At 39.4% G+C, this 20,213-nt stretch overlaps 1 protein-coding gene across 3 annotated transcripts in view; it reads left to right on the top strand.

The window, feature by feature from the left end:
- The first annotated feature begins 1,113 nt into the window (after positions 1-1,113).
- Positions 1,114-20,213, top strand: part of RTCA (RNA 3'-terminal phosphate cyclase) — a 24,171-nt gene continuing 5,071 nt past the window's right edge. Inside the window, exons 1-10 of one of the 3 annotated variants that reach the window (XM_035017931.1) lie at positions 1,114-1,328; positions 1,434-1,534; positions 3,247-3,390; positions 7,050-7,173; positions 10,210-10,268; positions 11,614-11,755; positions 12,343-12,467; positions 14,905-14,963; positions 19,021-19,115; positions 19,951-20,180. In XM_035017931.1, the coding sequence (XP_034873822.1) occupies positions 1,284-1,328; positions 1,434-1,534; positions 3,247-3,390; positions 7,050-7,173; positions 10,210-10,268; positions 11,614-11,755; positions 12,343-12,467; positions 14,905-14,963; positions 19,021-19,115; positions 19,951-19,974 (918 nt within the window). In that variant the 5' untranslated portion in view covers positions 1,114-1,283 and the 3' untranslated portion in view covers positions 19,975-20,180. Of the gene's footprint in view, positions 1,329-1,433; positions 1,535-3,168; positions 3,391-7,049; positions 7,174-10,209; positions 10,269-11,613; positions 11,756-12,342; positions 12,468-14,904; positions 14,964-19,020; positions 19,116-19,950; positions 20,181-20,213 lie in introns of those variants that run through there. The other 2 variants (XM_035017929.1, XM_035017930.1) reach the window with 2 other exon arrangements.

Raw genomic sequence — 20,213 nt, 5'->3', positions numbered from 1 at the left:
GGATTAGGAAACAATGGAATTTACATCAGATCACCCAGGTTCATATTCCAATCTTCTAGTTAACAACTCTGTGGACTTGCAGCAATTTTTTTAACATACGCAGTTGTAAAACAGGTAAAAATAGTAAGTACTTCAACAGGTTGTGAATGCATGCAGTGCATGACAGTCAAGTAAATGTCCAATAAATGTTGTCTGTTATTGTGGTTTAAAATATTCTAATTTCTTTGCCCTCCTATTTAACTGTAAGATTAGTATATGTTAAATATGATTTATATTCCATTGAGAATAACGTTGTAATTGATTATTTCTCAGTGTCTCAAATATACCTCCAGTAAGTTCATGCTAGAAGCTGCCTTACTCTTCTTTGCTTACCTAGAGGCTTGCATATTATGGGATACTCGGTTATTGTAGGAATTGAGCCACAAGCAGGATCAAGAAGCTGGCTGTTGTTTATGCCACGGTCTGAGGTGAATGATGTTAGTTGCACTGTCATGAACTCGCCCTAGCTCTTGGACAAGGTGACATAACTGGTTTTTTAGAACATTATATTACTGCTTCTAATTCTGCCGTTTCCCACCCATCCCCAAATAAAGCATGTTTCAGAAGAGAAAAAGAATACTATTAGTACTACTAGTACTACTACACACACACACACCCTTGTGAGCAATGACGGGCTCACAGGTATCAAGGGACAGTCTGCAGAAGAGGAAAACCCGACCAGAGAGAAAGTGGTCGGTGCACTGTAGGATCCAGACCTTTCTTCCATCCTCAGCTCTAAAAGTCTTCAGCCCTGGATACAGCAGGATCCTTGAGAAAAAGAGATAAACACAGATGTCTGCAGAAGCCTGAGAGACAACTGGAGAATCCGGTTTGAGCTGAAACGTAGGCTTTCTTCAATCTGCGTGTCTTGCGGTGCTCCGTGCTGGTGTCTTCAAGCCGCACATTTAGTTCAGTCCCCGAGGATGCCTCCCAGGCCTCCGCCACGTCTCCCGGAGAGCGTCGGATTTGAGGAAATTTTCTCGGCATCGCCTCTTTAAGCACCGCGTGGCGCGCACGCGCACTGCCGCCAGGCGGGGCGATCCGGCTCCCGGCGCTGAGTGTTGGGGTTTGCTTCAGCTGCATCCGGTTTCCCGGGAGCGGGCGCTGCTTTCGTGCTTCCGCCAGACCCCGCGGACTTCGGCGGGGCGGAGGTTTCGGAGCTGCGGGGCGGGAGCGAGCGTCTCTTCTTCCTCCCATTCCGGCAGAGGCTTTGTCGCCGCGGGCCGGACCCCAGGGCGCCCCCGATGGCGGGGCAGCGGGTGGAGGTGGACGGCGGGATCATGGAAGGGGTGAGTGCGGGGCCCGGGACAGGGCCGGTGGCGCTGCAAGCCCCGACTGGGGAGCGTCCCTGTCTGATGATGTTCTCTCTCCTCTCCCACCCCCACCCTTGGCAGGGCGGCCAGATCCTGAGGGTGTCTACAGCCCTGAGCTGCCTCCTGGGCCTCCCCTTGCGGGTACAGAAGATCCGAGCCGGCCGCAGCACGCCAGGCCTGAGGTGCATCGGGGCGCTGGGGGGCGGGGCCGCGGGACTGGAGGATGCGGGTGGGCCCGCGCCGGGCTGGGGGACGGGCGGTGGGGTTGGAGGGGGGGCGGACTGCGGTGCTCCGGGCGGGCCTGGGGTTTGGGTCGCCCTGTGTGGTTGGGGAATTGGGAGCCCGGGGGTGATGCTTGTAAGATCCAGCCCCACAGTTGAGGAATCTGAAAAGCCGGCCCCCAGGGCCCCGGGGGACCGTGCATCGGCTCGGGCGGCTAGCGGTAGCTGGGGGCTAGGCGATCTTGAAAGCCACAAGGGGCAAGTTGAGAAAATAGGCCCACGTTTATTCTATACAGCTAGAGTTCTCTAGCTTCCTGATGAGTTGTCTTTTAAGATGTTTTCTCAAGTCATTGGGCATTTCAGGTATCTGGAGAGGTTGCAGCAGCGGGCAAGATGGACCAGGGCAGAGCAGCAGTTAGGGCCAGAGGAAACCCCACTTTTTAACCAGTGTGTTCTCTGGTGCTGCACATTTTAGAATCATAGCTCAGGAAAGGACCCTGAGATGTGTCGTTCTAGCTTTCGTTCAGACCTCAAAGAAGTTATGAGCATAATCAGAATTATCAGTTGTGGACAGGGGAAAACGTTGACCCTTGACCTTGTTTCCTTCTGTCTGGGAAGCTAGGTTTGTCACTAGCTAAGTTTCAGGTATATGCACCTGTTAGAAGGGGACCCAGGTTGAAGCCAAACTGATTCCTTTGGACGTTTTACTAGATCAGCAGTCTCTTAAGTCTTTTATTTTATTCACATTCCATTTTGAAATTATTAAAAGGCAATTATTGATGTGTGTGAACATTAATTACCTTAGTCACAGCACTTGTTTGCAGCAATCAGTTTCACCAATAGGAAAATCCAATTCATTAAGGCTGTGTTAGGTACTTCATTAGTTTGCTAGAGCTGCCATAATGAAATACCACAGACTGGGTGGCCAAAACAACAGAAATTTGTTTTTCTCACTGTTCTGAAGCCTGCAGGTCCAAGATCAAGGTGCTGGCAGGGTTGGTTTCCTCTGAGGGCCATACGGGAAGATTCTTTCCCAGTCTCTCTCCTTGGCTTGGAGATGGCCTCACTCTTGCTGCCTCTTCACATGGTCATCCTTACGTGCATGTGTACCCCTGATGTCTCTGTATGTCCTAATCTCCTCTTTTTATAAAGATACCACAGAGAATCCCATAGTCAAGAGTCCCATGCTCTACTGACTGAGCCAGCCAGCCATCCCCTATCTCTTTTTAACTTAATCACCTCTTTAAAGGCCCTAATGCCAAATAGAGTCACATTCTGAGGTACTAGGGGTTAGGGCTTCAACATGAGAATTTTGGAGGAACACAATTCAGCCCATAACAGGTTCCATAGATTATTCAATGACATGCAAGTGAGATTGGTGGCCCTGGGATAGTTTTTCAGTTTTCCTCTTTGCATACTTCTCGTTTGCAACAATGCATCCATGTATGTGCTTTTAGCTAAAGTAAGTGATTTGGAAGGAACCAAATGATGCCTTCAAGCGGGTAGTCTAGGTACATAAAAACCCAAAAGAAGCTCTGACACTGAAGATATAGCACTTGTTGTGGTTAGACCTTGCTCTTTTCTTGCCATTGAAGTTTTATAAATGGGTCATAAAATGTGGGGCTATAGGCAGTCTGAATGCACACATTTTGATGCAGTATTATGACCTGAAGGCCTCAACATTTATCTGGACTGGAAATGATTCGAGATTTGTGTGATGGGCAACTGGAGGGGGCAGAAATCGGCTCAACAGAAATAATGTTTACACCAGAGAAGATTAAAGGTGGAATCCATACAGCAGATACCAAGACAGCAGGGTATGTGTCACTTACATTCCATTTAAGTATGGGCTTTAGAGTTAGACCTGGATTTGGGTGCAGGTACTACCTACCATTACTAGACAAGTTGCTTAACCTCTTTGGGCTTTAGTTTCCTCACTTTTAAAATGGAGATAAAACACTAGCCTTTCAGGGATAGAGATTTTGTAGTTTGGGGTACCTAATTGCTTATTAATTGTAGCTACTAAATCTAGAATTTTCTTTTGTGTATAGTATAGCCTATTTGTTTCTTTTTATTATTTAGAAATTGAATATTGGAAAATGACTAAGTTTTTATGCCCTGTGGTAAGAGTAGTTTTTTGCATTGTATGTAGCATATTTAGTTCTTGGGCTTGCAGCTAATTATGGACCATATTCTACTTTTAGTCTAGGTATTTTTGTTGTCTTTTAATAGATACTTATGCTAGCTATCCTGTTTAGAAATGTTTAGATATATGGGGTGCCTGGGTGGCTCAGTCGTTAAGCGTCTGCCTTTGGCTCAGGTCATCATCATGGGGTCCTGGGATCGAGCCTTGCATCGGGCTCCCTGCTCGACGGGAAGCCTGCTTCTCTCTTTCCCACTCCTCCTGCTTGTGTTCCCTCTCTCGCTATCTCTCTCTGTCAAATAAATAAAATCTTAAAAAAAAAAAAAAGAGGGTGCCTGGGTCGCTCAGTCGGTTAAGCATCTGCCTTTGGCTCAGGTCATGATCCCAGGGTCCTGGGATTGAGTCTGGCATTGGGCTCCCTGCTCAGTGGGGAGTCTGCTTCTCCCTCTCCCTCTGCCTCTCCCCCCAGTTTGTGCTCTCTCTCTCACTCACTCTCTCTTTCAAATAAATAAAATCCTTAAAAAAAAAAAAAAAAGAAATGTTTAGATATGATCTTGGGTTCCCCCCCTTTGGAAAATGGATATTTAACAATTAAATTCAGTCTTTATCCTTTTCCAAGAATTCCTCCTTTTATTGATAATACACAGAGAGCATGTTTTGTGTTTTCTGGGTTATTTGGCTGATTGCTATTGTAAACCATATCATTTTACTAAAATCCTATCTTTACTGGGAAATTTGATAAAATAAGAAATAGTAATGTAAACCTGATTCCAGTTTGTTTCAGAAACTGTTTTAATTTATTTTGATTATTATTTTAGTTTATGAAAATGTTTAGTGGGCACCTGGGTGGTTTAGTTGGTTAAGCGTCTGCCTTTGGCTCAGGTCATGATCCCAGGGTCCTGGGATCGAGCCCCGCGTCAGGCTCCCTGCTCGGCCGGGAGCCTGCTTCTCCCCTGCCCTCCCCCCCTCCCCAGTCATGCTTTCTCTCTCGCTCTGCTCTCTCTCTCGCTGTGCTCTCTCTCTCAAATAAATAAAATCTTAAAAAAAAGAAAATGTTTAGTGATAATTGAGACTTGAGTGATGCTGTGAATAGACCTCTGTGAAAAGGGACCTGCTCAGGCCTAAGGTGAGGTTTGCCAAGTGAGAACTTTCTAAGGGGAGTAAGGAATTTTGAGGTATCTTTCTTTATAGTCAGCATAGTATTTTGGGTATTCTCCTGTAAAGAAAGGGAGGAAAGTTATAGTCAACCAACTATCTAAAAATTAAAGCAAAATTACAGAATTTTGAAGCTGCAAGAGGGAAAGTAGAAACCATGTATTTCCAATCCTTCCTCCACTTTGTGAATGTGAGAATAAAGAGCCTCTGGTGTGATTTACTCAACGTCATGGAGTCAGGGAGAGAACTAGATTAGAATGTAGGCCTTCTGGCTTCTAACCCACTAGACTATATGGGAAATGAGTTTAAAGTTGTGAATACAACTCCATTCAGGAGACTAAACCAAGCTTTTTCCTAGCAAGAGAACATCTTATTTATTCACATTCTAACATTTTTATCCTTCACTGTGATTACAGTACCATGTGTTTTCTCAGGTGTCTACCTTTGTTTTCGCAATTTCTTATCTCCTAAAATTAAGGTTTTCTTTTTTTTTTTTTAAGATTATTTATTTATTTAAGAGATGGAGAGAGAGCAAGAGTGTGTGGTGAGGAGAGGCAGAGGGAGAGGCAGACTCCCCACTGAGCAGGGAGCCCAACACTGGGCTCGATCCCAGGATCATGACCTGAGCCAAAGGCAGATGCTTAACCAACTGAGCCACCCAGGCGTCCCTCAGGTTTTCTTTACTATTCTTAGAATCTGATTTTATCTGTGGAGAGGGGAGAACACTTTAAATGTTGGGGTCCTCAGAGGGAATAAACACAGAGAAATTAAGTAGTGTTAACCTTATGGTTTACTGTAAACTAAACATTTCCAAGTTTTTTCACTTGCTTCTCACTTGTTTAACTCCTTAAGAACAGGGATTATATTCTGTGTGTTTTCTCTTATAATACCTAACATGTTAGGCAGTCAGTAAATGTTTACTAAATTAATGAAATGCATTATCAGTGACAGAGACTGTTTATTTCAGTACATATGCATTGTTACCATGAGAAAGTTAAGTGAAGGTCTGTCTTTTGGTATTAGAGGCTATGTCTAATGTATACTACAATCTGTGTATGAATGTGACAACTTGTTTAGAAAATCTGGCCAAGTGTTTCATTTTTTAAAATACTTCATATTCTAGAATTATTTCTCATGATTTCTCACGTTATTTTACTATAATGACCAAACAGAGGTGAGTTACAGCAAGGATTATTTCCTTTAAACTTATTTCCATGTAAAATATTCAGCTGTCAGTCTTTGTAAAATATTATTCTATCATATCATAAACTCCACAGTGGTAGGCACTGTATCTTGTTATCTGGAACAATGCCTTGTGCATGGTAGAGATTCAGATGTAATTATTTAAGTATTTCTAAACCCTCACTTTTGTGTGTGTAACTATCTGTCATTGTAGAAAAGTTACTACAATTTAATTGACTTTATTTCCTGTGCTGTATTTTTAGACTTTAACTGTATTAAATGAATTTTCATAAATTGCACTTTCAGGAATCCCTTTATAAAAACATTATAACAATAGTTTTATTTTAAAAAAATTCTTTTTTTACTTCTTTTAAGTTAAAGAAAGATCACACAACTAATGAGTTGGATTCAAACCCAGATTTGCTGATCATTTAAGGCCAATTCCTTCTACTGTGAAATACTGTCTTTCTTTAAGATTCAGGATTTTCTTAGTTACTGAGGTGTTTTGTTTTGTTTTATATTTTGTTTTGTTTTGTTTTGTTTTTTAAAGTAAGCTCTAGGGATGCCTGGGTGGCTCAGTCGCTTAATCATCTGCCTTCGGCTCAGGTCATGATCCCAGGGTCCTGGGATCAAGTCCCACATCGACCTCCTTGCTTAGCAGGGAGCCTGCTTCTCCCTCTGCCTTCCGCTCCCCCTGCTTGTGCTCTCTCTCTCTAGCAAATAAGTAAAATCTTAAAAAAATAATAAAGTAAGCTCTACGCCCAGTGTGGGACTCGGAACTCATGACCCTGAGATCAAGAGTTGCACGCTCTACTGACTGAGCCAGCCAGGTGTGCCCCCTCTTTTTTAATGGGGTATTTTTTTAACTTGAGACTTGACGGTATATACCTTTCTTCCCAGTTGTCTGTGCCCCAGCTAATGGTGATGTGTAGTAATACCACGTTCTTGAGACTTTAGAAAGAAAATGCAGCTAACCCTGCTTTGCCTTTTCCTTAGGAGTGTGTGCCTCTTGATGCAGGTCTCAATGCCCTGTGTTCTCTTTGCTGCTTCTGCATCAGAACTTCGTTTAAAAGGCGGAACTAATGCTGAAATGGCACCGCAGATTGATTACACAACCATGGTAAGTGCTTCTGTTGTTGATGAACTAAGACGATCTCGTATATTCTTCTGAATCTCCATTCTCTATTCAGTATATCCTGAGTGGTTCATGTGCATGCCTGTTTATTTCTTCATGGTGTCTAGTTGTGTTGCAGGAGAGGGTAAGGGATTGTGTTTACTTTAGATTTTGTGGTGTATCTTGGAACAGTGTTGATAGTGAATTCTTTTAAAACCTCAAGTGTATTGTTACATGAATTATATTACTTATATAAACCAGTCATTTTATAAATACAGGAATTATGATTTGGAAGAAAAAACTCAAAGAGGTGAACACTGTGCTTGACAAGAGTTGGTGAGGATGTTGAGAAGTGGAACCCTCGCACACTACTAGTGGGAATGCAAAATGGTGCAGCCGCTAAGGAAGACAGTGTGAAGGTTCCTCAAAGAATTAAAAACAAAACTACCATATCATCCAGAAATCCCACTTTTGAGTATTTATCCAAAAGGATTAAAATCAGGAGGATCTTGACGAGAGATTAGCATTCCCATGTTCATTGCAGCACTATTCATAATAGCCAAGATGAGAAAGCAACCTAAATGTCTGTTGATGGATGAATGGATTAAGAAAATGTAGCATATACATAGAGTGGAATACTGTTCAACCTTAAAAAAATTAAAGAATATGTGACCACGTGAATGAACCTCAAGGACATTATGCTAAGTGAAATAACCAGTCACATGAAGACAAATACTGTCATGATTCCACTTGTATGAGGTATCTAAAGTAATCAAATTCATAGACTCAAAGAGTGGAATGGGGTAGAGGGAAGGGGGAAATGGGGAGTTAGTAATCAACAGGCATAACATTTCAGTTAGGCAAGATGAATGTGTTCTAGAGAGCTGTACAACATTTACCTATAGTCAACAGTAATATATTATACACTTAAAAATTTGTTAAGAGGGTAGATCTCATGTTAAGTGTTCTTACCTCAATAAGATAAAATTTTTAAAAATTAAGTACCGTATTTTGACTATAAATTTTGAAAATGATAAAACTTAGTATACTTATACAGTTAGTAGGAGAGAAAAGTGGTATTTTTTTCCCTCCACGTTTATTGAGGTGTAATTATAGTAAAGCACACCTTTTTAGGGTATAATTCTGTGATTTTTTTTTTTTTTTAAGATTTTATTTATTTGTCAGGGAGAGAGCACAAGCAGAGGAAGGGGCAGGCAGAGGGAGAAGCAGGCTTCCCGCTGAGTAGGGAGCCCGATGCAGGACTCGATCCCCAGGACCCTGGGATCATGACCTGGGCCGAAGGCAGACGCTTAACCGACTGAGCCACCCCAATTCTGTGATTTTTGACATATGGTTGTTAACCAGCCACCACAGTCAAGATACAAAATTACTGTAAAAAATTCCCTCATATTCCTTTGTTATCAGTCCCACACCCCAGCCCCTGGCAACTACTGATCTGTATTGTATCATAGTTTTGCCTTTTTTTCAGAATGCCATATAAAGGAATAATACTGTATGTGGCCTTTTGAGCCTGTTTGTTTTTCACTTACCATAATATGTTTGAGATTCATCCCTGTGACTTGTTTTAGCAATAAAAGCTAAGTAGTCCCTATTACATGGATATCCCAGTTTGTTTAGCCATTCATCCATCTGTTGAAGGACCTTTGGGTTGTTTCCAGTTTTTGACAATATGAAAATGTCACTGAAAAGATATATGTACCAATTTTTTATGTGAACATAATTTTTCATTTCTTTTGGGTAAGTACCAAGGAGAGGGATTGCTTGTAATAGTAAGTCTATATCTAACTTTATGACAAGCTGCCAAATTGTTTGGGTATCCAAAGTGGCTGCATTCTTTCGCATTTTCACTAGCACTGTATAAGAGTTTCAGCTATTTTGCATCTCCCCAGGCCTTGATATTTAAGTTTTTTGCCATTTTAATACATGGTATAATCTTTTTTTTTAGAGGGAGAGCGCAGCGGCATGGGGAGGGGCAGAGGGAGAGAATCTTAAGCAGGTTCCACACCCAGCATGGAGCTTGACACTGGTCTTGATCTCATGACCCCCAGATTATGACCTGAGCCAAAATCAAGAGTTGGATGCTCAACTGACTGAGCCACCGAGGTGCCTCTAGATGGTACAGTCTTTTAAATTTTAGTTTGATAGGATGTGTAATGAAAGTTAATCTCTCCTCACCTGATAATTCAGTTTCAAGGAAATGACCCTAATTAAATATTACAGACTGCAGCAAAAGATAAATGTTAAAGATATTTGAGCAGAGCATTATATACTATAATAATAATTATATAACATACATAATTATGTAATATTGAAAACTCAGGGAATGGTTAAATAAATTTGCTAGAATGCCATGCAGTTATTTAAATATTGTTTAGGAAGAATTTTATGATATCAGGAAAATGCTTTTGTTTATAATGTTAAATGGAAAATGAGGATAAACGTATACGCAGGGAGATTTCAATGTATAGAAGAATTGAGAAGGCAGGGCCTGGGTGGGTCAGTTAGTTGAGCGTCCGACTCATGATCTCAGGGTCGTGGAATCAAGCCCCGTGTTGGGCTTCTTGCTGGGCATGGAGCCTGCTTGGGATTCCCTCTCGCCGTCTGCCCCTCCCCCGCTTGTTCTTTCTCTCTCTCAAATAAGTAAATAAATAAATCTTTAAAAAAAATTTAGATGGCAGAATGGAATGCTGTTCACCAATATCCCCTAATTTCTTATGCATTATATAGTGAAGGGTTAGGAAATACTGTCCTATGGAGTAAAATAACCACTGGGATCAAGTATCCTGTGTTCTGACATTTTTTTCATTAGACTGGCACAGCCCTGATTAATTAAATATTAAATTTTTAATTTTGGTTTACATATCAGTTATTTTACTTGAAAAATAGAACTCCCCATTTTTATATCAATATTTATCCATAGTGCCTTCTTGCTAGCTCAGTGCAGAGCACTTTTGTTTAATAAATATGCTTGTTGAATCAGTGAATATTTGTGGTTAAAGTAACAATAAACTGATTTTTCAGGTTTTCAAGCCAATTGTGGAAAAATTTGGTTTCAAATTTAATTGTGACATTAAAATGAGGTAAGTTACTTATTTGTTAGGCCTTTGACCCACTATTTGTACTTAGAGTAGTGGGAAAGTTAGACCTTAGAGAATTATTCTGCAACCCACTACTTCTCGTAGTAATTAGGAAATACTTGTAGGAAATACAGTTTATAGGAAATAATTATGCTTTGTGTGGCTTAAAAACAGTAAGCAGCAGGGGCATGGGGACTTGAAAGCACCTACATATGGTATTTGCTTGTTTCTAGGGGGAAATATTTTCAAGGGAATTGCTACCCTGAGGGACCTTCCATCTAGTATTATCCATGCTCAGCACAGATTGAGTACTTTCTGTGTGCAGACAACTGGACTAGGCATGGCAGGGTCATAAAAGGGATTCTCTTCCACAGTGCAATCAATTATTTTCCAAAGAAACACATTAGGCATTCAGATTATTACTCTTCAAGGCTTCCCTTCTGCCACATAATAACAAGGCCAGATTTCTTGGTGGGGCATTTAAGTGTCCTGCAGTCTTGTTCCAGTTTAGCTTTCTAGCTTCCGCTGCCCCCTGTACAAACATGTACACACGTTTGCTTGCTCTTTAAAACTAATCTGTGCCTTTGGGCTTTCATTTTCTTGTTCATGTTTTTCCTCCCTTGCTCTCTTAGAAACTAGAAATCCTGTATTTTTTCAAAATGTAACTTGTAATTTCTTGTGTTAATTGTCTATGAGTGTGTCTCAGTTGGAATTCATATTTGCATCTCTCTTTGTAGTCTTTTTTACAACCTGACGTGTTCTAGGAGGTTGTGCAGCCATCTCTTTACCAGATGGGGAGCTCCTTGTGGATAGGAGCGCTGTTACTCTCATCTTTATGTTCCCAGCATCCTCTATAGAATAAGTGACACTCAGTATTTGAGTTAAAATTTTGTTAATGTTCAGCTGCTTCAATATTCATCATGTATTACTGAGTACCTCCTACTTACCAGACATTGTTTTAGGGTGCTGGAATATAGCAGGAACAAAATAGACAAAGTCCTACCATCAAGGAGCTTATATTCTAAAACAGTACTGTCAAAAAGAACTTTCTGCTTTGAGGGAAATGTTCCCTATCTGCCCAATATAGTAGTCACTAGCCACATACGACTGTTGAGCACTTGAAATGTGGCCAGTGTGACTGGGGAGCTGAGTTTTAAATTACATTTAAATTTAAATGGTCACATGTAGTCTGTGGCTACCATATTGGACAGCACAGACCTAAAACATTACTTGGAAATTTCAAACATGAATTATACGTTTGGATATCATTCACATGTTATTTTATTATAAGTGTTCAGTTTTATTTTTGTTGTACAAGCAATTTATGTATTTGTCATACTTTCTGTAGGGGTTACTACCCAAAAGGGGGTGGTGAAGTGATTGTCCGAATGTCACCAGTTAAACAGTTGAATCCAATAAATTTAACTGACCGTGGCTCTGTGACTAAGATATATGGAAGAGCTTTTGTTGCTGGTGTTTTGCCATTTAAAGTAAGTTGTCTAGAAGTGTATGTGGGTCTTGGCATTATGTCAGCTAAATTTTGAAATAATTGAAAGCACTCAATTTTTTTTTAAAGATTTTATTTTGAAGTACTCTCTGTGCGCAACATGGAGGTAGAACTTAAACCCCTGAGATCAGGAGTTACATCCTCCACTCCATGGGGCATCTCAGTGGCTCAGTTGGTTAAGTGTCTGCCTTTGGCTCAGATCATGATCCCAGGGTCCTGGGATTGAGCCCCACGTCGGGCTCCCTGCTCAGTGGGGAATCTGCTTCTCCCTCTCCCTCTCTGCTCTCTCGCTCTCTCTCCAGTAAATAAATAAAATTTTTTAAAAAAGGAAAAAAGGTGCATGTTCCACTGACTGAGCCAACCAGGTGCCCCTGAAGCACTTAATTTTTTAATATATCTTTTCATTAAAATTTTTTCTTAAACATCTGTGCTCTTTACTCTTGAAAATCTAGTTTTTATATAATGCATGTGAAAGTTATTAAGTATTATATGTTTCTTTGAAGGCTTGAAAACAATTGTCAAAATAATCATTAATTTATTTTATCCTATTTTTCTGTCTTGCCAAAATAGGTAGCAAAAGATATGGCGGCGGCAGCTGTAAGATGCATCAGAAAGGAGATTAGGGATCTTTATGTTAACATCCAGCCTGTTCAGGAACCTAAAGACCAAGCCTTTGGCAATGGAAATGGAATAATGTGAGACAATACCTTTTTCCTGGATACTGATTGAGAGCTCTGAAATAATTATCCTGTTTAAGTGAAAGATTTGTAGTTTTTTTGTTGAAATATTACAGTTTTAAAAAGGCATATTTTTAAGGACATTGCTACCTAAAACAATAGTATGATGAATTAAGATGATTATTTTATGCTGAATTTTTTTTCTGAGGATGGTTTGCTTTTTATTACATTGTAAGAGTCCTCTGACTCTTAATCTAATCAGAAGTTAGCCTTTGAAGCTGATCCTGAGAGAAATATTTCCGTTTGTTTTTCTGTACCTCAAATGTGAAGTCCATTTACATGTAAATATTAGATCTGGCAAAGATCTATTTAGAGAAGAATTATATTGATTAATTATATTGATTTAAATATAAAAATGCTTTAATTGATCTTTTGAAGTATGAGAGTATCTCCTGTGGATAAAAAGTCTCTTTTTCAGAGTTTCTATTAAAGAGTTTAAATGCATGTTCTACATTTGATAATACTATCTAAAAACTGTGAAACAAAACCAACATCTCTGTAGAAAGATCTTTCCTTTATTGAAGTATAGTTGGCACACAATGTTACATTGATTTCAGGTATATACTCTAGTGATTTGACGATATGTTATGTTTTGCTCACCCCAAGTGGAGCTCCCATCCCAGTTCCTATTACTTAGTGTGGGTCACACGTACTAGGTACTCACTATTAACTGTTATTATCAATAGCTTATTATGAACCAGTCATGGTAACATATGCTTTATAAATATTATCTTTAATTTCTTAGAGATTAACTTTTTAATAACTTTAAATATTGTTTAGGAAGAATTTTATGATATCAGGAAAATGCTTTTGTTTATAATGTTAAATGGAAAATGAGGATAAACGTATACGCAGTGAGATTTCAATGTATAGAAGAATTGAGAAGGCAGGGCCTGGGTGGGTCAGTTAGTTGAGCATCCGTCCGACTCATGATCTCAGCTCCCATCTGTCACCTTACGTATGATCCCATTACAGTACCATGGACTAGATTCCTATGCTGGGCCTTTCATCCCTGTGACTTACTCATTCCGTAATTGGAAGCCTGGATCTCCCACTCCCTGTCGCCCATTGTGCCCATCCTCCATCCCTTCCCCTCTGGCAACCATCATTTTGTTCTGTATTTATGGGTCTGCTTGTGCTTTTTGTTTGTTTGTTTTGTATTTTAGATTCCACATATAAGTGAAATTCTGTGGTATTTGTCTTTCTCTGACTTATTTCACTTAGCATAATACCCTCTAGGTCCATCCATGTTGTCATAAATGGCAAGATCTCATTCTTGGTTATGGCTGAGTAATACTGTATTGTGTGTATATGTACCACATCTTCTTTAGCTATTCATTTCTTGATGGACACTTGAATTGCTCCTGGCTTTTGTAACTATTGATAGGTATGTACTTATTGCCGTTCTGTTAATTGTTTTCCGGTTGTTCTTGTAGTCCTTCTCTGTTTCTTCTTCTCTTGCTCCCCTTGTGATTGATGACTTTTGGTAGTGTTCTTGCGTTTGGTGTTTTCTTTATTTTCTGTGTATCAAAGTTTTAGTTTTGTGGTTTCCATGAGGTTCACATATAACATCCTAAGGATATAGCATATATTAAGTTGGTCACTTAAGTTCGAACACATAGAAAAACCTTTTCATTTTAGATAATCATAAGACGTTTTATATTTTTTATTTTTATTACAGATTTATTTATTTATTTTGGGGGGGAGAGGGAGGGAGAGCGTGAGAGGGGGGAGGGGCAGAGGAAGAAGGAGAGAGACATCCCAAGCAGACTCTGTGCTCAGCACAGAGCCCCATGCAGGGCTCAATCTCATGACCCTGAGTTCATGACCTGAGCCAGACTCAAGAGTCGGATGCTCAACTGACTGAGCCACCCAGGCACCCATCATAAAATACTTTATAGTATATTAGAAATGGTATCAAAAGTTCAAGGAGAGCCATTCCTTACCTGTGAATGGATTAGAATCTAGTGTGACTTCTTGTCAGAAGTGCTGAAGGATACTGATACCCTGATGAAGTTGGAGAATGCTAATCGTGCTGCTCTCTGTATAAAGAATTTCACTTTTGCAATTTACTAGATAGATCTGATTCTGCATACTTTTTTTTTTTTTAAAGATTTTATTTATTTATTTGACAGAGACAGACACAGCAAGAGAGGGATCACAAGCAGGGGGAGTGGGAGAGGGAGAAGCAGGCCTCCTGCCGAGCAGGGAGCCCGATGCGGGACTAGATCCCAGGACTCTGGGATCATGACCTGAGCCGAAGGCAGACGCTTAACGACTGAGCCACCCAGGCGCCCTGATTCTGCATACTTAATAATCACTATTCCACTGTATTGTTTTTGCATATAATTTTAGAATATAGCATAGATAATAATGCTTATTTTTTCCTATATAGCATTATTGCTGAGACATCCACCGGCTGTTTGTTCGCTGGATCATCGCTTGGTAAACGAGGTACAGATAAATGACGGGTCCACAACTTCCAGTGCTGGTGTAAAATTTTTTAATTATCTGTTAGGATTAGAATGTTATAGCATGATAGATGATAAGTGTGAAAGGATATGGTTAACTGATTGTTTTAGAGTCAGTTAAATTTTCAGTCTTTCTCCTAACTTTATACTTTGAAAAATTTCAAAGTTACAGAAAAGTTGAATGACTAATGAACATCCATCCACCTTTCTCCAAGATTTACCAGTAGTGAACTTTTAGCTACAAGTTTGTGTGTTTCTTAACTATTTCAATGTAAGTTGCAGATACCATTTCTCACCCTTGAATACTGCAGCAGGGATGTCCAAAGAGCAATATCTGTGTAATCACAATACCATTTTTATACCCAGAGAATTTGTCTGTTTATATTCATACATAACCAGTTGCCTCCAAAATATTTTTTAGAGCAGTGGTTTTTGTTTTGTTTTGTTTTTAGCACTCACAGCAATTGGTCATGTCTGTTTAATTTCTTTTCTACTACAGAATAGTTTCACCTTTTTTTTCTTTCATGATACTAACATTTTGAAAAGTCCAGGCCATTTTCTCATAGGATTTCCCACAATTTGGATTTGTCTGATTGTCTCATGATTAGATATATTCAGGTGAAACATTTTTAGTAGGAATAGCTGACTGTGGACATTCCATTTTATCACAACAGGGTTGGTGATAATGTCAATTTGTCCTTTATTGGTAAAGCTGACTGTGATCACTTGGTTAAAGTAGTGCCCTCCAGGTCTGTCTGCTATAAATCCTTTCCCTTTTTATAAGTAATAAGTCATCTGGTATAATACTTTGAGACCATCTGATTATCTTATTCCTATACAGCTTTCATCCAGTGGTTTTAGTGTCTATTGGTGATTCTTCCCTGTATCAGTTATTACATTGGTGATTTAAAAAAACAATATTTTTGTGAAAGGGAAGTGTAGTTAAGATTTAGTATATTTGGGAGAGGAGATACGTGTATACATCTAATTGTAATATTTGAAGTTACTTTTGCCATTGAGGTGACTTCTAGTTGGACTTCTTGTTGTTTGTGTGGTAGTTGAGGTGCTTTATTCCTACTTTGTAGATCTTTAAAAGATGCTTACCCTTGCTGTTCTGTTTAATCACATTTATTACTGCTGAAAATAAAAAATTTCAGGTAATCCTAGTCTGCTCACTTGGTAGATGTAGATACTAGTTGGGTATCAGATCTTATCAACAAAGTGGAATAAGTAAAATCAACATCTCCAGTTGACCTGACATAAATGAATTCTATTTATTATTATTTTTTTAAAGATTTTATTTATTTGACAGAGAGAGACATAGCAAGAGAGGGAACACAAGCAGGGGGAGTGGGAGAAGGAGAAGCAGGCTTCCTGCAGAGCAGGGACCCTGATGCGGGGCTCGACCCCAGGACCCTGGGGATCACGACCTGAGCCGAAGGCAGACGCTTAACGACTAAGCCACCCAGGCACCCCAATGAATTCTATTTAAAACTGTGCTACTTAAAATGTGATTGGTGGACCGGCAGCATATCAGCATTATCTGAGAGTTTGTTTTAAATACAAGTTTGAGAGTTTATTTCATACCTATCAAATTAGAATCTCTGGAAGTTGGGCCCAAGGATCTGTTTTAACAAGCTCATCGGATACTTCTGAGGTATAATGAAGTTTGAGAAGTAGTGATCAAAAATATATTTAGAGTACACTAATTACTTGTTAGGTACAGGAAAGAATCAATGTGGATAGTGAGCCACATTGATTCTTCCCTGTACCTAACAGTCTTGAGAAAGTAAAGATAATGCACAGTATAAAGCAGAGATTGGAGCCCATGTAAATAGTAAGTGCTGGGGAGACATTGGGTAGAATATGAGTTTATTGGGTACCAAGATGTGCCAGGTAGTATATACTAGGGTCACTGACATGAGAACCACTGTCCTGTTCCCTGGCTTAGTCTGGCAGAAGAGATAAAACAGTGCAATGATTTTGGTATTCCCAGGGTACCGTAGATTGTCCATTAGAAAAGCATTAAAATTTCAGAGGAAATTAGGATTTTGCTCTTTTTTTTAAGAACATACTACTAATAAGCAGATTTCTCATATATACTTCATTTTGTTGAGTTGCCACAGACCTCTAGTAATAGCTGGTAATGATGTAGATCCATTCATACCATTATTCACTATCAAGGCGGCTGGGTAAGAGGGTGTGTGAACGGCTGTGGGAAACACTTTGCCACTTGGCAGAGAAACCTTAGCACGTCTGCTGCTCTCTAATACTGCCAAGTCAGGAACTCTTTCCTTCTCCCTCATCCTCCATGCAAATTTTAGCCATTCTTAAAGCACTCACTTGAGTCCTTTATGCTTCATGAAACCTTCTCTAATTATTATAGAACCTATAATCTTTTCCTTCTCTGAACTTTCACTGGGGATATAGTTTATACCTTAGAGCTTAGTCCCTGCTTATCCTCTGGTTCTCTAATATATGAGTATTTTTTTATGTTGTCTTACCAGAGGAACCAGTTCCTATTACTTAGTGTGGGACACACATACTAGGTACTCAGTATTAACTGTTATTATCAATAGCTTAATATGAACCAGTCATGGTAACATATGCTTTATAAATATTATCTCTAATTTCTGTAACAACTTTGCAGCTTAGGTTTTATCATATCCATTTCCATCTCCACTTGGAAGAAGAAACAGAAGAGGCTGAGTAGTTGAGGTTGATACCACATATTCCAGACCACTTCATTCAGTCTTGACTTGTACTTGACTGATGGATGTTGTAAAGATAGTTAATTTATTATATTATAATAACTGCTGTAAGGAAAAACAGTTAAGATTTTGAAAATTCCACTTTTCTGGGAAATCTTACCAAGGCATATTCGTAATCAAATGAATTTCCAAATATAAAATAGAAATAAAAACTAACCACATTGTCATGTCTTAAAAGACATTTTTATTTGTAGCCAGGGGCTTCTTTTAGTTTAAAATAAATACTTTAAAAGAATCATTTGAGAGATGCCTGGGTGGGTCAGTTGGTTAAGCAGCCGACTCTTGATTTCAGCTTGGGTCATGATTTCAGGGTCCTGGGATCCAGCCCTGGGTCAGGCTCTGTGCTCAGCAGGGATTCTGCTTGAGGATTCTCGCTCAGAGAGAGGAAGAGCCTCTGTCCCTCTGCCCCTCCCCCTGCACTCTCTCTCTCTCTCAAATAAATAAATAAATCTTAAAAAAAAATCATTTGATATTCCACTACTTTTGACAGACATTTTATATTCAGCATTGTATGAGGATTTGGGGTAAGTGTGGAGAATCAGAGAGTAGGGCATGGGGATAAATATTCTGCCTTATTTTCAAAATAAGATAATGCCTGTTTAAATCTTAAAGGAATAAAATTTTATAATATTTGACATGAGGATTTTTATCTGCTCTTCCTTAGATGAAAATTAATTCTCTGACTTTTAAAAAAAATCCTTTAATTCTAAAAGAATTGCCTGCAGACTAATTATAACATGTATAAATCCCAAATTTAAAATTTTGAAGTTGAGGTATAGCAATATAGGATCATAACTTAGTTATAAATTGGTTTCATAATTTTAAAATTGTTTTAAAGATTTATTTATTTATTTTGAGAGCATACAAGCAGGAGGAGCAAAGGGAGAAAGAAAGAATCTCCAGCAGACTCCATGTTGAGTGCAGAACCCCATGTGGGGCTCAATCCCAGGACCCTGAGATCATGACCCAAGCCGAAACCAAGAGTCAGACACCTAACCAACTGAGCCACCCGGGCGCCCCTCATAATTAGTACTTCTAAAATGGCCAAAGCAGCCTGGTTTTTCTGCCACTAGGGTTCATTTAAAGATATAAATTATTTGCCTGTGCTAAGCTCTCAGAAGATTAAATATACTTAAAGATCTTATCCTAAAAATTGCGTTGGGTGAATTCAGAGGCCTAAAAAATGTTAGGTCGGTGCTAACTGGGATATATTAATTCAGCTTTTTGCCTCTTTGTAATTTAATTTTTTTTCCATTGTGTCTGTCCTAGGTGTAAATGCAGACAAGGTTGGAATTGAAGCTGCTGAAATGCTATTAGCAAATCTTAGACATGGTGGTGCTGTGGATGAGTATCTGCAAGACCAGGTAATGATACTTCTAGGATAAAAACCTTTGCACCTGTTAGATTTGAATATTTGGTAATTAGATTGAATATAAAATTCATTTTAAGTTAAGTAATCTCTATACCCCATGTGGGGCTTGAACTCACGACCCTGAGATCAAGAGTTGTACACTTCTCCGACTGAGCCCGCTAGGTGCCCCAGAATGAATATAAATTTTAATCATTGACTTTCAGAGACTGATTGGCATGTCCTAGTTCAACCAGTTTTTAAATATTCTGGAATTATATACCTCAAATTTCAGTTTTCATCTTCACCTGGCTACAGCATTTGGCACAATTGATCACTCTTTCCTTCTTGAAATACTTTCTTCCCTTGCTTTCTTTTTTTAATTTTTAAATTTTTTAGAGTTGGGGGTGGGTGCAGAGGGAGAGGGAAAGAGAGACTCTTAAGCAGGCCCCATGGCCAGGACAGAGCCCCAGGACAGGGCCCCACAGGTTGGATCTCACAACCCTGAGATCATGACCTGAACCGAAATCAGGAGTTACATGCTTAACCAACTGAGCCACCCAGGCGCCCCTCTCACTTGCTTTCTGAAACATTATCTTTCTTTTTCCCTGGCCATGTATTCTAGTCTCTTTGCTAGTTTGTTATTACTATTGTTTTCATCTTCTCAACTTCTAAATTTTGGAGAATCCTTAGGCTCAGACTCCTGCGTCTTTTCTTTACCTATATTCACTCCCTCAGGTGTTTCAAAACCAGTGTCACAGCTTATATACCATCTGTGTACGAACAACTCCCACATTTATATCACTAGCTCAGGTGATTAACTCCAAATTCATATCCCTTGTATCTGTCAACATTTCCACTTGGATGTGTCATAGACCTCTCAAACTTAACATATCTACTTACATGGAGAGATGCTGGTGAGTATTTCCAAGGAAGATCTTTTTATGGCCCACTGTCTTGATAGATTTTCTTTTTTTCTATCACACTTTTCTCTCCTTCATCTCAAACCAGCAATCTGTATTTAGAAATATACTCTTCAGGATTTCTTAACCAGTTTCTTTCTTTCTTTCTTTCTTTCTTTCTTTCTTTCTTTCTTTCTTTCTTTCTTTCTTTC

The sequence above is a fragment of the Mirounga leonina genome, unplaced genomic scaffold (genome assembly GCF_011800145.1).
Source record: "Mirounga leonina isolate KUSES-001 unplaced genomic scaffold, KU_Mleo_1.0 Mir_173, whole genome shotgun sequence".
Classification (NCBI taxonomy): Eukaryota; Metazoa; Chordata; class Mammalia; order Carnivora; family Phocidae; genus Mirounga; species Mirounga leonina.
The sequence above is the reverse complement of the archived record's forward strand: the minus strand, read 5'-3'. Positions and strand labels throughout refer to the sequence as shown.